Source organism: Accipiter gentilis, chromosome 13, assembly GCF_929443795.1.
Source record: "Accipiter gentilis chromosome 13, bAccGen1.1, whole genome shotgun sequence".
NCBI lineage: Eukaryota > Metazoa > Chordata > Aves > Accipitriformes > Accipitridae > Astur > Astur gentilis.
In genome coordinates, this window is record NC_064892.1 from 32,362,022 (window position 1) to 32,380,203 (window position 18,182).

Sequence of the window (18,182 nt, forward strand, 5' to 3'; positions counted from 1 at the left end):
ATATATTGCATTGTATTAAGGTTTTCTTAGTCTTTTTTAAAGATCCTAGAGTAACTCCATGGGTACCCCACGTGTTTTAGCATAAGATACTTCTGACTCCCATCATTTACTAAGGGATACTCCTGTGTTTGACAATATCAGTTATATTTTTTCCGTCTCAGATCTATGAAAAGCTAATGCTGACATACTAATTTTAGAATTGTTTCTGGTGTGGTTATATGAATTTACAGTTTATAGCGAAGGAAGCCAACTAATGCTGTAGATCAGTGAAATTGCCCTCGAGAGGAGTGGGGGAGAGTGAAGTGATAACCAGAAAAAAGCCAGGACGATAAGATCAGCACTTTTTTTAGCAGAAAGCACTGTAATAACTGCCTCAGAACTAGCTGCAAAACTTTGAGAGAAAACAGTAGGAAAAACACTTAGTAAATGTTAAAATACTAGATTTGTAAAATTACTAAAAAGTAAGTGTGAAAAGGTGTAACGTCAAAAAATATAGATACCAGCGTCTTCCAAGGTTTTGTTTCAGATCTGTTCAGACAAGTTATTGAAAAGTTTGGGGTGTTTTGAGGGATTCTTATACTTGAGAGGTTCTGTCTGTATCACACTGTCAAAATTCAATTATTTATTTTCAGGTTGGGAAGAATGTATTTTTAATGAAGCCTAAACAATAGCCCAAGCCTTTTTTTAATCTTCTCTTGTTAAACTGATTTCCAGTGCACTACTCCTTACCTCTATTATACTGTATTTTGTCTGATTGTTAAATAACTGCTTGTAAGGCAGAAATGTTTAATTGGAGACATCTTGTTAAATTCTGTCAACTGAGCGCTCAGCAGCTCTGCATATGCTTCTGCTTTGAAAGCTGAGCACAACACAGCGACTGCCAGGTTTTGTCTGCCTTGAGCAAATACTAGGTATAGACCGAGGTTACTGAGCTTGAGATATTCTGTGATGGTAATCACAGAAGTATGGGCTCAAATTAAGATCAGAACTCTTCTTAAGGGATTGGTTTGTGCCCAAAATGTTGTTAAAGTGATAGTTTTGTTACAACTTTAGTTTTTTCTTCCTTCTTTGTCATGTGTAATTTTCTTCAGACCAAAATATTTTCTAAAAGTGGTTGTTAAATCCATTGCAACATGCTCGTGTTGCCATATTTTGTTATGAAAACAACATATTGTTTTTGGAACACCAATTTCTTTGTCCTATTTCTTTTAGATTATATAAAGCACATTGCAAGATACTTATAGTCCTTTTTGCTTTTAAATATCATAGAGCAGTCTGCTCGTAATGGTTTCAGGACACGTACCATCCCCTAGCTAATATTACTTTTTCTCGAGAATTGTTTTTTCCGTACATGCAGCTCATCCACATCCTCTACAGATTAACCCCTTATATCCTTTTTTGTTCAATACGTAATTTGTTGACTACTTGGTTTTGTTGGTAAAGGATACTGTCCTGCTCTTTCAAAACCTGCTCTCTACGAAGTTTCCCGGCACACTTAACCGCTTTCAGCTGGATTAAGAGAATTGGTGGTGGTACATTGTACCTGAATTTGTCCAGCTAACGAGAAACTGGAAAGAACACGAGACTTGAAACTCAATTACTGGCTTTAACCAACAATCTCAGAGGCGCTTTGTTGTCATGTCTCCACTTGTACTTGGAAAAGTAATTCCTGGAACTGTTCTTAATTGTTGTTCTGGGAACCAGAACCGTGTAAGTTAATTAGAAATGAAACCGCTAGAAAGCATGATGTGGTACTGTAAGAATCTGTTTGATTATTACAACAGTAATTACACAAAGAAATTCTCCTTACTGAGATAGGCATTTTGTGACCCAAAAGTTCTTCAGAAGAAAGAGTGCTGGTTTGCTCCCAAGTGTAATAATTTTACATATATGGAAATAACTGTAGAAAAGTTGTTCTTAACACCGTGCGATGCCAGTTAATGTAATGGTCCTTTACAGCATCTCTTATCTCTTTCCTGTGCTGAAAAAATCTTCACGCTCTGTAGTGTTCTCACAGTTTAAAGTTGTTGATAGAATTCTCAACCTCAAGATTTTTGGTTGCTGACTGATATGTTATCGTTTCCAACAGTCAAATGATTCATCTCAAGTGGGTTTTAGTTTATGTATTGCATACAATTTCTTGTGCAGAGAGGGAGGAAAAAGGGGTATCAGTTTAGTTTGTCTTTGAGACCTTTTGGCTTTCGCCTAAAAGTCTCGAGAGGTAAGGTTTGTCCAAGAATTAGTCATATTGAAGCCTGGTTCAATATGGGGGAGCTGGGTAATAAACGTGCTAATTACTTCAGACATGGAATGTTTCTGTAGCACCACTGCCACTGCAGACCGCAGATCCATCTGGAAGAGGCTCGTAGCAATCGCTTTGGGGGGAAAAAAAAAAAAGTGGAGGACAAACCTACAATGCTATTTTCTTGGATAATGTTCAGCAAAGAAACCATAGTAAGGAGTATTGTATTCTGTAGTGCTTTGTGGACCTACGTGTGCAGTTGTCTGTTGAAGCAACGTGGATTTTCCACATTCACATTTCGTAGCGGTTACTTCCACAGCCGAACGCTCGGGCTGTACCATAAAGTGGTTGGGTTTGGCTTTCAATCCTATTGCCTGGTAATTTAGTTTGGTGACTGATAATCCATGGGCTACTCTACTGGCTTAATGATAACTCTGTTTTATTATTTTGCTAATAATTCTTTAAACTTTGACTTTGGAGTGTTGCGTTGGTGTTCTGAGAATTACTCTACTAATTCAAAATTTGTTTGTTTGGTTGTTTTTTTTAAATAACAGTAACATTAAAGCCCTTTTTAAAAATGTAAAGTTAAGGTCATTTTCCCCTGTTCATTATTTCTGCTTTTATCATCCTTGACTATTGCAGCTACTTTATTGCTCACTCATTGAAAGTCACGAGATCTTTTCGCAGCGAGTTTATTTTTCCCGAAACTGAATAATTTTGTGACCACGTTTCCCTGTCATTTGTCAACGTTAAACAGCAGCAGTCCCAGCAGGGAGCGTGAGACTTCACTGATAACCTCTCTCCGCTGTGAAAATTGACCATTTATTCGTACTTTTGATACCTGTCGTTCAGCCGGTGGCTGCGTTCCCACCTGCCCCCTCTGGCAGCGCTTTCCTGATGGAGCCTGTCGGAGCCTCTCGTCTGGAGACCGGGAGATCTTCTGCGGGATCAAAGACGCGTTGACCGCTTTCGAGGAGAAACCTGGGGATTTGTGAGGCTCGACGTCCCTTTCTCCGCAAAAGCCGGTGCCTCGCGTCGTCCTCCGGCTGCTCGTTTCTGTCGCTTGGCTTGACAAAACGCAAACGCTCGCGTTGCCCTGAGGTGGTCCGGGTAGGGGAGCTGCTCTGAACGTAAAACTTAAGGCCTCCCCTGCCAAACGTGCTTACGTAAAAACAGCGATGAACAAAAAAACCCAGCAAAACCTCAGTTCCCTGGAGCAGAACTCCGGCTCCGGTGACGGACGAGGGACTGGGGACGGTGGGCAGGAGGGAGGCCGCAGGTGGATGGAGGAGTTTGGGCAGACTACTGGCTCGGAGTATTTGTGTAGTTGAGGCTTTAACGTGCTGAATAGTAACTCCTTAGTTACTCGGCGAGCCTTCCTTTTTCTTTAAAAAAAGCACTGCGAGTTTTGCGAGTCTTGAGCAGGAAAACTGCCGAAGGAGGTGGTGCAAGAGCCTACTGCAAGCCGCGTAGTAGCGGTCTTGCCAGGGTCATCCTGAGTAGTTTAAGCAAAATAGTTGAATAAAAATGTAGTTCTGCTTGTAGACTGTCTTTCAGAACTCCTTTCAAAGCGATTTTGAAAAAGTTAGTCTCACAGGCTTGGCAAATAGGAGCAGTCCTGATGACCGTGGTTCATTTTTGCTCTTCAACGTTCAACTGGGGATTGGTTTGCGGAGCTACAAAGCAATAACTGTGTCAGTAGTTTCCCTATTTGCAGAGCGTTATCATCAGCCCGTGTCATATTTTTGAACATACCAATGCTATGAGTCATTGTCTTAACACAGAAGGTCTATAATCTTTATGGTTAAAATTTAAAAACTGCAGAAAGCAAATTGAGGTTGCTGGAATCCCTAGGTCGTCTTTAAATTTGTTTCACTTTTTAATTTAGCTTGACTTTGCTGCTGCTGTTTTTAAAAGCAGCTATCACCCCAAATATCGCACTGTGCCTGCCAACTCTTTGCCTTGCTGTGATGTGCTGCTTGAGGTTTGGTTTGGGGTTGGTTTTTTTCCCCACCTGTCCCCACAGCTTTCCATAATTTCTGGGGAAGACACGTATGTGGTGGGGCTCTTCAGAAGTTTGGTGGCTGTTTTCACATGCGTCCTTCTCCATTGCTAGGAAGCACATTTTGATGATGCTCTTGTATCCTGCAGTGAGGTGGCCACATGGACTTTTGCTGAGAGACCCTGTAAAACATAGATAATTGGTTAATATAAAACCATCTGGTAAAGAGGAATTTTGGGGGCAGGGGTGATTGAAAATTGTGGTATTGATTGTTCCCAAATAATTTCTGACTTCTACCAAGATTTGCCAGGTCTCCCCAGAGGCATTTGAGGAAGACTAGATGATTGCAAAACTGCAAAGAGAATGGATTTGCAGCATTATTTAGAGCAGCACAAGTTTAAGATGCATATCCATGCGGTGGTGACCTGGCTTTCTCTGACTGAAGGGATATGAACTCCTTTTTTACTAGGCCTTCAAGTAAGTTTTGATAGGAAATCTCTCTTTCTCCCATTAGAGATGCTTGATGTCATATTAATATGTATGTATATGTATTAATATGTATGTATATATACATTAATATGTATGTATATACACCACCTAAATTGATTCCACATTTCCACAATGGGTCCTACGTGCCAGAGCAGAGAACAGTTACTCTTTTTTTTGGTGCGATAGCTATTTTATAAGAAACTGGCATAGGAGGGCACTGAACATGAAAACTCCTAACAGGCTTGAGGCTAGGACACCCGCTTTCAGGTCAGCTGCTCACGTGCTTTGTGGCAAGGACTCCAAATAATCAGAGTTTTCGTGATTTGTTTGCGTATCAGTATGTGCTTGTCACTTCCTCCAGAGTTGATGACTTTTTAAGCACCTGTGAGGAGGAAAATCCTGTCAAAATACCGCTCCTAAATGACCAGAACTAATTAACAGTCACTGCTTCTTTTCCGCTTTTTTTCTTTCTCTGCATACTACGCATTTAGATAAAAGGAGATCTTCACAAAGCTTGAGGATGGTAAGGTAGGAGTAGGACTTGAATTAAACATACATTTGCTCTAAGGAGTTAAAAGTAGATCTGACGGTATTCTTATAGGAATTAAACCGTTAACACTGCAGTTGTTAATGTTTTTCTTTATAATTTTGTAAGAACAAGCCCTAATAGGATCATAATTTATATGATAGAACTAATGTTTGAAATTAAAACACAGTCCTTAATCGTACTGTTTTTTCATGGTAAATACTATTTAAATTTAGTCTGTGAAGTATATTTTGTTTCAGGAGGCCTAAAGTATTTCACAAATCTGAATACTAATTTTCACGTGAAGCTTCTGAAAATACAATTGCGAGCGAAAGTCAACTATTTGGATGTGCAATTCTGTCATGGGAAAGAGGAGTGGAAATAGCTTGCGCCGGTCCAGTCCTTGCGGTTCCATTCCAGAGCTGTCGATCCTAAATGGGCTTTGTTTTGCCTTGCGAAATCACAGCCACCATTTAGCATATTATGAAGAAGAACATTTCTTAATGTTCTGTATTGTATTGACCGACTCAAGAATTTAGGTGGTGTTGATTGTAAAATAATCCAACCCAAACTAAACCAAAAAACCCAAGGGAGCTTGGCATTAAGATATACACTGAGTTTAGTGATAAACACCGCATTGACTTTATTGTGGACAAATAACTAAAACCTGAAAATCGATTGGGAAATTATGATGAAGCATAAAGACATAAAGCAGCTGAAAACAAAGACAAAAGCAGTTTTTAAAATACTGCAAACTGCTACTTAGCACTGCTGAGAGTAAAGCTGCTCAGGGACTTTGTCTGTAGTCGGTGGACTACACCCAAGCCCCAGGGTAGCTGTTCTCTATATTTAAAGAGTCAGGTCTTTCGTTTAATCTTTTCCTGAAACCCAAAGTCCAGTTAAACATTGTTGGGACAAGGCTGATGAAAAGATCGGGAAGCTGGGAAGCACCTGTGTGTCCTCTAGTTTCACCATAGCCAAATAAAGATTAGCCAACAAGAAATTCTGCCGGGTTTGTCCATAAAAGGAGGTTTTAGATTGTGGAAAAATCACTGCAGATGCTTGCGATGGAGGGAAGCATCCTGCAGAGGCTCACTTAACGGAGTCCCGCTTAATTCACGGAGTTCAGTGTTGCAGAGTTATAATTAGCCGCGGGTAGTGTGAGAGGGGACTGAGTCAAATTTCAGTCTTATTCTTCATTCTGATGCCAGTGGCCATTTGACCCTGGGAAATTTTAGGTCTTAATTTTTTGCACTAATAAAACGGGGCTTCTCTAGCCATCGCAGGGAAGTTTCAAATGAAAAGCAACATTTCACTTAATTAGTAAAATTTATTCTGTGGCTGCATCTAGTAACATTAATCACTTACTGAGCATTGAAGTAAAAACTGCAAAACTCCTGTCATGTGAAAGGAATGCACTGGGGGTGACCTGTGCACCTGAAGTGCTGCTTAAAAGCTTTAAAAAGCAATATAAAATTTGTAAAAGGTAGTGTGAATGATGTTGCTTTAGAAACGAGTTACTGATAAACATTCCTGTTCAATAAAGCTGGGCCCAGGGGTTAAAGTTCTTTTGTGACTACTACTTAGAGGATTGGTAATTGTCTGGGTAATGGTATATTTTGCTCATTCAAGCGAGAGGTAGTTTGTTGAATACCAAATAGTGGGACCGAAGCCAAACAGAATTTGCCCTGATAAGCTTGAAAACTCCCTGCAAGCTGCAGAATGTGCTTCAGATTCACTAAATAGAAGTCTTTTTCATGTTTAAATATAAAGACAGGAGGCAAGGTTGACATTAAACCCATCAGTTTTGCAGGGTGGGGGGTAGATGCATTTGAGAAAACTCGGCTTTGCGTATTTCTGCGTTACGGCATACTCGGGTTTTTTTGTGAGGCACCAGTCTTGTCAGCATAGCACCTTCTTCTCAGTGTCAATTAGTATTTGTGGGAGCCAAGAAAAGATGTATTGGACTCACAGCATCTTGCTAGTCAGTCTCGGTAAGTAGATGTTTCTGCACAAAGAATATCCTCTTGCTCGCTGTGGTCCATCCAACTGATGGAAAGCAGCAGTAGGTTTCATAAATTCTTGTAGGGTAAAGTTTCACGTGCCAATCAGCCGAGTGAGCGGGCTGTTGGCAGTAAATGGGGGACATCTCGTGCTCCCCGTTTTCTGCTCTTCCCTGCTTTGCTCCCAACCTCCGTGGTGTTGCTGCCCCGTCTGTTCTTAACGCTCGTTCTGGCTCTGCTCGTGATTCTCGGCAGAGCTGGCTTAAATCTGGTGTTGCTTTTTCTGGTAACTTTCTGCTGGTTTAATGCATCCGATTGACTTGTGTGGAGGTTGACCGGTTGTCCAGGCTGGCAGGTAGAAGAGGAGGAGTGGGAATGACACAAAAGTAGGCAGATCCCTTCCACGGGTCGCAAGCTGCTGCGTCCCCTCGTCTTATCTAATGAAATCACACGCCGTACAGGGAAAACGGGAGCAGGGTTGCAAGAGGACCTGGAACTGCTGGTCTCAAGTGCTAACTTCAAAAATAGTAACTTTTGCTTCTGTTTCTTGACCTCTCGTTCCCCTTCATCAACCCCTTTTCCTCCTACTGATGCTTCATTGAAAACAATATTTTCCTAGTCATTAATAGCTAAAATGTGAAATGAATGAAGCGGGATTGACTCCTAGTCAAGGAATCAAGAGATGTTTCAGCAATGAATTAGTGATTGCTCTGGGAAAGAAACTCAGATTCTTCAGGGCATAGTGAAGTGCTGATGGGACTAATAAAAAGGAAGAGACCAAGTGGCCAGAAGAATGAGAAATGGAGAAGGTCGTGTCTCTGCATTTCCAGCAAGGGCAGCGCTGGGAGAAACAAGTGAGAAATGTGTTGACTCCTAAGTACAGGGAAAGATGATGCAAACCAGCCCAAGAGCTGATCTGGTTGAGAAATGATGGAGTTATTTCTCCATCGTGTGTATGTGGTTATGAGTCAGTAACCGATGATTTTCTGTTATGGATGGAACAGCACCAGTATTGGCAAAACCATAGTTTAAAAATTACGCAATATGAAAAACTGTAAATCTCAAGTCACTCTTGTCTTGTTGCTTTGAATTTTTAGTTGATGCACGTCAGAAGAAAGGTGATCTTTTTTTAGAAATAAGGCTAAATGAGGGAAGTCTTAATGCTAGTTTTAATTCTAGTAAATCTAGTCTAGTTCTACTAGGCCTTTTCTTACTGCCTTAGCCAGGTGACGCAGCTTGCTTTACGTGCATGCTGTGCTCCTGTTTGTTACTGTAGCTACAGATTTGTCATCCGTGCCATCATATTAAAATATTAGTAACATGCATTTGTAGGATCAAATAGACCTTGGGCAATCGGACGATGCATTATGTACAAAGCGTTGAGCTGATTGATTTTACTGCTGTCTTTTGGGGGATCGTTTGGAGGAATGTGCTGAATGTTTGGTTTTGCCCACTTCATTCTCAGTCTTATGGACACTGCCTTCCCCCTGAGAAGGCAGATCTTTGCTAATCCAATGCTCTTCGGTTGCTTCGGGAGTTCTTACGCTGCACTGTTGGAAGGCAACATTGTGCTCAAGGATGAGTCTCCTCTTTAAAGAAAATAAAAAACCAGAAGCCAGCAACCCTGTGTTTTCAAAATTAATTATAAATACGATGCCAAAATATTTTCCCGTGCAGTCTTGCTGTCTCAGCATAATTCTTCTCTGTACGTGACAAGCAAGCAACAAAAGCCTGAGATTTGGTTTCTGCCAGACTGCTGTTTATTACTAACGTCAGCAGTAACACTAATATTGCTTCAGCCAGAACCAACCTTCCCCATTCCGCTTACATCCTCTCTGCATCTCCTCCTACCTCAAGCTCTTAGGAGCTTCAGACTTTTTCCAGCTGCCTTGCCTAAAGTACTGATAATTGACCTAAAATCAAAGTGGGGCTTGGTTTTGGGTGTGAGGGCAGAGACTTAATGTGTCCAGAGTGACTGTAACTCTTGCCAGAGGTAGGTCTGGAACATGACACTGCGGAGATCGTAGTCCCCAGAGCACTTAGATGAGTTACGACCGTGGTTTGTATATTATAATATGTAAAATACCGAGTGGATGTTGTAGCAGAAATGGATTGACAGGACAGGAACTTTCAGTCACCGACGGGTTTGTGTTTTGGTTGGTTGGTTGGGTTTTTTTATATGTGAGCTTTTCTGTATTTTCTTGTATGGTTTGTTCTTCTTTCCAGGAATGGCTATTTAGTAGGAAGTAGTAAGAGACTCTGGAATACAGTTACATCTCAACACTGGAGTTAGCCTGTATCTAACGGGCTGCTGTTGAAACAGAAAAAGTGTTTGGTGTATTTAATAGTTAAAACTTGTCAGTTAAAGAGTTAAAATATATTGGGCAAAATATGACTGTTCTGAAATATTTCAAAGGGTTAATCTTTTATCTAGGATCATATTTTGGGGGTTGTTTTTAGGGAAGAAGGAACAAAATCCATCCAGTGTCGTTGTCTATTCTCAGTATAAGGTATTGTTACTGTCATTTTCCTAGGGGTCACCTCTGTTCGATCTTATCAAGCAGTCAAAAGAGCGAGAAGGCCAAACCGATCAGCCTGAGCCCACTTCCACTCTCAACGTGCCTCTCCAACACAACCACACTGCTGCAGACCTGTAAGTGACGTGTGCTTGAGGTCTAGTAAAATGTGAAGTTAATATCGCCCTTAATGTTGAAATCCACGTGCATTCTGTTTTCCTACTTGTTGGGCTTGATACTTAGGTTATGATGAACTGTTGTATTCGCTGCTTCTTATTATACATGTAAATTTAGCTAAACCAAATTCTGAAATATTTTTTTTCCAAGCCCTATCAAACTTGTAATTCCAAACTGTTATCTTACTTGCCTAGGAATAAATAAGTCCCTTGATGAATAACCGGAATTCTTAATTCCTGATACAGGAATAACAGGTTACAGTAGCAATTAATTTATTTAATTTCTTCTAATGGGGGAAGAGTTCCTGGAAGTATTATTCATATAAAATTGTTCCTTTATCCCGTGATGTTAAGTGCTTAATATACGTTGAATCTCCAGCTATCTTTCTCCTGTGAGATCTCCTAAGAAGAAAGCACCTGGACCTTCTCTAGGTGCTACTTCCACTCCAGATGCTCAGCCAGGTGTGACCCCCCAAACACAGAAACCACAGAAATCTACCTCCCTCTCTCTGTTCTACAAAAAAGGTTTGTTGCTTCTGTACATGCTGAGATTGCAAAGTTACCTCTTGTTATTTATCCTTTTTGGGTTTTGGAGCTCAACATTTCTTAAAAGATGATAATAGAACCTGTAGTAAACACCGTGGAAACCCTCAGCTGCCTCTGGAAGAAACAGTAAAACGGTGCCAGCAGGTTAATGCATGCACTCTACACACTGCAAGTTCGAACTGAAAACTTACCTACCGATGGTAAGAATGGCCATATGGGCTCAGATGGAGGGTTCTTCTATCATAGCATCCTTTTTCTAGCAGTGACCATAAATAGATGTCGTGGGAAGCTTAAGAACTGGGCAAGCATATATGGTGCTTCCCCTGACTGCTCTCCCGAGCTTTGACTTTCTCCACCTCGGGGGTTTTCCTGAGCCTTTTGCGACGTGTGTGCTTAGTAACTCTCAGTAGATTCACGTTCCAAATGCTTGTTCAGACTTCTTGAATCGACGTAGGCATATATGCGCAGCGTTGTTTGGTGTGGACTTTGGTGTGTCCAACGCCTGTTGGGTGAAGAATCTTTTCCGTTTCTTTTGAACTTGGCTTCTACTACCTTCGTTTGATGGCTTGCAGTTTTTGTAGTGGGAGATGGTGAACGTTTAATTGCTGTCCATCCTCCATCGCGTTCCTTTTATTTTGTATATGCCTATTATTACAATTTCAGTTTATTTTTTCTTCTCTGTTTCTGAAGTGTATCTACTGGCCTATCTTCGACTACATACCCTGTTTTATCGGCTTCTCTCTGAACATCCTGACCTGGAACCCTTGATCTGGACCCTCTTCCAGCACACGCTGCAAAATGAATATGAGCTTATGAGAGACAGGCACTTGGACCAGGTAAAGTTAACAGAAAAGTTTTAAAATTTTAAAAAGGCTCTCCAGAACAAAAAGTTCCTTATACATTCTTTAGCCATTAGAAATTGTAATTTGAGTTCTTATTTCTCTATTGATCGTTCAAAGGAGAAATTAATTTAGAGTGAAGTTGATCATCTCAGGTTTTCTAAGTACTGGCAGTTACTTCCTTTGGGATCTTCCAATACCATTTACAGCTATATTCGAAACAATGAGGACGCACTGAATTTTCTAATAATTTGCATAAGAAAATACTGATTTTCTTTGGGAAGACAACATGTGTGGCTGATATAAGTTTTCTTATTCTACCCTAAAATTGCAGCATGTGAAATGAGTTTGAGAAGATATTATCAGCTCCAATTAGTTTACTGGCATACTGAAATGAGGAGAACAGTGGTTGATTTATATTCTGGAAGTTCTTACGAAGTTGAGTTGCATGCTAGCTTACCGAGCACAATCAGTAATAGAAAGCTCATCTTAACTTGAAATGAAGAAGCTGAATTAATTTTCTGCATTTCCAGTTGTCTTGTCTTGTTTCTTTACTAGATCATGATGTGTTGCATGTATGGCATATGCAAAGTAAAGAATGTAGATCTCAGATTTAAAACAATAGTTTCAGCATACAAGGAGCTTCCCAACACAAATCAAGAGGTATGGAAATTCTTTAATGTTATTCCTCCATAAAAATGTTATAAACTAATTATTTCTCTCTTGTCTAAAACAAAAAAAACACCCCACCAAACTACACCTGAACGTGCAAATGTTTTCTGCTTCACTGCATCTGCATTTTGTGGAGGCGAAAACTGTCTCTAATACTAAAAGTCTCTTTAAACATCTCACAGATAAGTCTCCTTAGGAAGCAAACTTCATTCCACATTTTTCCTTAAAGAAGCTAAATAATGGTTTATGATTCTATTTGGAGACTAGATGAAAGATTCGGATCTAGAGCTAACAGCATTTTCAAAAGCAACCCAAGTTCCTTCAACAGTTACCTGACTTCCATGGAGCGTTAAGAGAAAACAAGCAGAAAACTGTCTGTAGAAGCTTTCAGTAGAAAGACGGCTAGATATCAAGTAGAGATGTATGGTTAGATATCAAACAGGTGTGTATGTATTAAAGTTGCAGGCTTCGTTCTAACATTAAGTAGTTCCTTTTTTCTAAGGGCCTTACTGTACTTAAATTTTTGCACCAAACAGTAATTAATAGGAAAAAAGCCTCACCAAACAGCTAATTGAACGGTAGCCATCCTTTTAGTAGCAGAATTTCTCATTGTGTATTTGTACGTCTCGGCTAAACTCCAGACTTTTGTCTCCAAGCCTAAAGAACTATTTTATCCACATTGGGTCAGTAATGGCTTTTGTAGCCTTGCAAGGCATGCACAGTAACAAACTTTTTTTTTTTTTTTCTGAGAATTGCATGTATGAAAGCAAATGGAGCTTGAATTTGGAAAATGTTGTTATAGTACTGATGAACTGCTTTTGCACTAGGGAGCTGTGCCAATTACTTAAGTAGGTACCACTATTGATGCTCATACGTGTTTGAGGAAAAAAAAACCCCAACAATTTAGAACAGTTCTAAATAGTAGTTACAATGGCTTGTATAGCGTACCCGTGCCAACTTAACTCTTATCTAACACAGATTTTTTTGAATGGCTTTGAGTTTGTCAAATGTAAAATTCTCATCCTTGTTTGTTTGTTTGTTTGTTTTTAAACTGTCTATGATTTTCTTGCCCTATGTAGACTTTCAAACGTGTTCTTATCAGGGAAGAACAGTATGACTCCATTATAGTCTTCTACAACTTAGTGTTTATGCAGAAGCTGAAAACAAACATTTTGCAGTATGCCTCCAACAGGGTAAGCTGTTAGTTGTGTTCAGTGTTAATTATTTAGTAGAATAGGAATATATAGACAACAGAACTTATGATGATTTTATTATTTTTACAGCCTCCCACTCTGTCACCTATCCCACACATTCCTCGCAGCCCTTACCAGTTTTCCAACTCTCCTCGGCGCGTCCCTGCTGGCAATAACATCTACATCTCGCCCTTGAAGAGCCCATACAAATTCTCCGACGGGTTTCAGTCACCCACAAAGATGACTCCGAGGTCTAGGTAGGTTGTTGGCAAGCAATTCTTTGACTAAATTAAAGGTATTTGGGGGATTTTAGTGGAAGCAAATTAGAAAACGGCGTAGTCTAGTTTGCCAATAGTGTGCGGTAATTATCTTTTCTAGGTAAAAGTTTGTGTCCTGTATTTGGAATCTTTATTCATCTTTGAGCGCTTTTCTGTTTCAGTTAAGTCAGTGTGCTCAAGGAGTTTGGGGTGGGTTTTTTTTCTTTTTTTTAGAATAGTCACATCTAAGAGGGGTTTTCTGACCTAGTTGTTTAAATGTTGTTGGCTTTGACTGTGGTTCACCCTCCTGAAAAACAGAGATGAGCTTTGCACACTTGTTTAAGAGAAAATACTTTTTTGGAACAAAATGGTTGAGAGTAGTTGACCGAGCAGAACCTTTCAACCTGTTGGTCACTCGCTCATAGCAGACGAGGATGACGGCGAACGTGCAAGTCTCCAGTGGGTTTCTCAAACTAGGATCAAGTGAGTCCCATTGCACCTGGCCCACCGCGTGCAAAAGTTCAACTATTACTGTATATTTTAGGTTGAAGTCCTGCATGGTTTTGATTAGCAAACACCTCAAGGTACTGATGAAGGGATGATTATCTGGGTACCCAGCACTGAAGCGTCTTCCTGCAGATAAGGGCCGGCCTGTGGGGGCCTCCGATTCTTTCAAGCCACAGTTTCTTTTCGATCTGTGTGGTACAGTTGGTTTGGCGATTCAGCATTCACTGGCCCGAATAGAAAGGTGAACGGTCTCAACGCAGTAAAGTGTAGTAAGGGTTTGCACTGTTAATGCGGAGTGAGAGGAAGAGGCTTTGTTAATGCCTTGTGCCAAGCGGTGCGAATTAGTGGATTCTGCTGTCATTGTAACACTTCTCTTCTTCATTTGGCAGAATTTTGGTGTCAATTGGTGAATCGTTCGGGGTGAGTTTTAACATTTTTAATGTCTGGTCTTGAATGCATGTAACTTTTGGAGGAAGGGGATAGACTGCTGACACCTGTAGAACTGGCCAGGCAGAGTCTCTAATTCAGCATAGTATTTTACGGAATTTGTAAGCACAAAGATTTCAGGGGTGTCCTGTTAACTCCTTTCAAATATCCAGACTTCACTTTTAAAACGTTTTGCATTTTCTTGCTTTGACAGAAGGTAGAGCTCTTAAACTGAGGAGTTTTAGAACTCCTAATTGTTGTAGTGGATAATCGGGAAAGCTTGAGTAGTTTCAGGATTTGTTGACAATTCTTTCCCTACTTTCTTGTCATTTCAGACTTCTGAAAAGTTTCAAAAAATAAACCAGATGGTGTGCAACAGTGACTGCCAGCTAAAACGCAGCGCAGAAGTAAGCGCTGCTCCGAAGCCACTGAAGAGGCTGCGCTTTGATATAGAAGGGCAAGACGAAGCAGATGGAAGGTGAGGGATTGCTCGTGGCTTTTTGGTAATCTTACGTATATTTGGTTCTCGGGGCCTTCTATCCGAACTTCTTCCTGACATCCTAACTTCTTTTAATTTGTGAACTTTAGTAAATATATTAAATGAGAGATGGTAGCATACTACTTCTGAATTAGACACTTTGATGTCCAAAGCAAGGATTTATTCCATGCCTACACATCCCAGCATCCCAGTGTTACCGCTGAGTGCTAAACCGTGCTGTTGTCTTTAGTCAGCCTTTTAAAAAACAAACCCCAAATTTTTAAGGCGTATGAGAAATCAAGCAACTCTTGAGTTTAGCGTGAACGAAAAAAGAGTTAGCATCTTTGTAAGAGAAGGCGATAGCACTCAAGTGAATGAACCTTGATTTAAAGTTAGGTTATGAGGATAAATGTTGGGGTGTTTTTTAACTTGCACTTAATCGTATGTTTTCTGTCTGCAGCAAACACCTACCCCAGGAGTCGAAGTTCCAACAAAAGCTTGCAGAAATGAGTGAGTATTATTTTTTCCATTAACCGCCCAGCAGTGAGTGCCTTGGATAAAACAGTTTGTGCCCACTCAGATAAAAACATTGCTCAACACTGATGTAATTTTGGTAACTTGTTCAGTTTTTTTGTACTTGCTCAGTTTTTTGTACTTGCTCCGTTTAATCTTGAAAATGCAGATTATAAAATGGAAATCCTCAAAAGCCTCTTTGAGGATGTTAAATGGCACAGCAGCACAGGAGATGTTATATCACATGTGAATAAGAAAATGAGCATGACACATTTTTCCTAAACACTAGAATTCTTGAAACGGAATTAAATGCTTGCCAAGGCTTTCCCATTTGTTGTAATGACAAACCCTTAGCTGAGAGCTTGCGGGTAGAGATCAGTAGTAATTGCAGCAGCATTTCGTTGACCAGAACACCTTTTTAGGTGATTGCAGTATAGTCAAGGAAAATTATGTACACAGGAAAATTGTATGTGATTTTGTATGTTGCTTTGCTGTCTTTTATACTAAAATGCCTGAGACTGGTGGGTCAGCATTTCTTTCAGACTTTATGGCATCGCTTTTCTGTTTTTCAAATGAAACTCAAATCTAGCTCAGGAAAAGCGAAACAGCCACATCCCCGCATCCAAACTTTATTTTCCACTCCTGAGAAGGAGCACGCTTGGCCTGACCGGGTGTTCTCACTCTCCGGTGGAATCCGAGCTCCGTAGCTGAGCAGATTTGCCCATTAAAACCTCTTTTGCTAGGTAGCAAATGTTTGCTCATCAGGATAGGTACGAGTACGGATCCAGGCACCTCTCCTTTATTATTTTAGGGTAGGGGAAAGGTTTGAGCGTTTCCTTGTGGCAGAGGTTAAGAAGAGACGTTCTGTCTCGCGTCCAGTCGTGTCAGCGTGTGTCACCGCAGGGAAAAGGCGTTTTCGGGGCAGGCTGGCTGCGGGACGTGGGGCCGGCTCGGCCCGTAGCATCTGCCTGGCAAGAAGACGAGATCCCTACGTGGTACAGTCCATCTGCCCGCCGGGAAGGTGAAAACAGACAAAGGGAGGGTACGGAAGCAAGAACTTCAGTGAACGGGTGGAAGGAATTTAAGCTGTGCGAGATTGAGCAGGAATTGCTGAAGCAACTCAGAATTACTTTTAAAATGTGGGATTTGTTTTATTTAGTGTAATTCAATTCCTTGTGTCATTACCAGTTTTTTACAAGAACTAGTCGCGTCTGAAGCAAGTATTTAATTTTTTCTTTGTTTGTTTGGGTTTTTTTTTTAGCATCTACTCGAACAAGAATGCAAAAGCAGAAGCTGAATGACGGAAATGATACCTCAGCCAGTGAAGAAAAGTGAGATTCTTCTCAGGACCAGGGGCTGCACTGCAGGCCCTCTTAGATTGTTTTTGTTCATTAATTGAGTTGCTTTTTTAGTTGCTTTTTATTCAGAACTGCTAGTTGAAAACATTTGGACTTTTTAAATTTTTAAATGTTTTTCATGATACTTTGCCTTATGATGTAGCATATATACAATGTAAGCCACTGAATTTAATTTATATATTTTTTTGAGGATTTAAAAACCAGACTTGGAAGGTGTCTTGGTTTCCTATTGCAACGTTACTGATTTAAGCCAATTCAGTCTACTTGGACTGATTTTTTTCTGTCTAAAGACAAAACGTTAGCTAGAATGATTTGAAATGCACTAATTTTGTTTCTTAGGTTTCATTTTTAGATTTTCTTTACTTGCAAATTTTGAAAATGAGGGGCCAGATACTGCAAAGATTTGTCTCTGTATATAATTAGCGCATCAGCTTCCCGTTAACTTAAACTGCAGAGCAGTCGTAGACCTTGCAGAGTCAGTACGTGAGAAGTACAACCTGAATTCAAAGGGAACTCGTTATGTAGCCGTACTACTGAAACCAATACTTAGCGTTGTGTAGTTCTCCTTCCCCAGCTCTCGCCCCCCTGCAATTTCAGAGGGCACTTACGCTGTCCATCAGTTTTTGAGTTTCATGGAACGTGAATCCCACAGAGAATCTTCCCAGAAGCCGAAGCTTCTTCCCATACGCAGAGTACTTGATGTGCACTTTCTTATCTTGGAAAAAACCTCAATTATTTAAAAGAAAAAAGAACCCCAAACCTAAATCCCACCTGGTACACGTAAGATTTTGAAATTCTAATGACGTAGAATTTTCCTGATTTCTTCAAATTTTCCCCTACCTGTAGCCAAGCCAAACAGCTTAAGAAACAGGCCCCAAACCTGTTTGCTATGGCTGAAAGCCGGGTCTCTCCGGTCGGGTTCCAGGTACGAGTGGCCTGGTCTCTAAAAGCACAGGGCGTCTCCCATTGGCACAAAAGCCGAACTTGACGAGCCCACGTTGGGAAAATCAGTCTGCCTTATATTGCTGAAAAGGCAGAGTTTAATAGGCAACTTGCAAACTGTCACAACTAGCAAAAAAAAAAAACCCCAAGCCCGAACTTTTTTCAGCTTCTGTGTTTCTAAGTTACTGATTCAGATACCAGATTTTTTCCTGCAATGATAAAGGGTTTGCAAAGTAGCCAGTTAAAGAAAGCACATGTTTTACTTCCAGTGGATTAAAACCTAAGTAAATAAATGAAGTCCTGCTTTAAAGTGACCCATTTTTATTAAATTTAGCTTTTGCAGCTACTTGAATTAAAACAGCTACAGTAGAAAAGCATGCTGTCCTTACGCAAACATTTTAAAACTACATCTTCTCCGGGTAGCTTATTTAGAAATTGTTTAGCTGATCCTAGAATACTTACAGTAGTACATTTTAATGATCAGTCCTTGGGTCAAA

The 18,182-nt window shown here is 40.4% G+C and overlaps 1 protein-coding gene across 6 annotated transcripts in view; it reads left to right on the top strand.

Moving 5' to 3' along the window:
• The window catches only part of RB1 (RB transcriptional corepressor 1), a 77,993-nt gene extending 60,113 nt beyond the window's left edge, over positions 1 to 17,880 (top strand). For 3 of the 6 annotated variants that reach the window (XM_049815632.1, XM_049815633.1, XM_049815634.1), the window contains 10 exons: positions 9,797 to 9,915; positions 10,334 to 10,479; positions 11,191 to 11,336; positions 11,898 to 12,002; positions 13,091 to 13,204; positions 13,295 to 13,461; positions 14,358 to 14,388; positions 14,730 to 14,872; positions 15,333 to 15,382; positions 16,647 to 17,880. In XM_049815632.1, coding sequence (XP_049671589.1) covers positions 9,797 to 9,915; positions 10,334 to 10,479; positions 11,191 to 11,336; positions 11,898 to 12,002; positions 13,091 to 13,204; positions 13,295 to 13,461; positions 14,358 to 14,388; positions 14,730 to 14,872; positions 15,333 to 15,382; positions 16,647 to 16,720 — 1,095 coding nt within the window. In that variant the 3' untranslated portion in view covers positions 16,721 to 17,880. The other 3 variants (XM_049815636.1, XM_049815637.1, XM_049815635.1) reach the window with 3 other exon arrangements.
• The last annotated feature ends 302 nt before the right edge of the window (positions 17,881 to 18,182 follow it).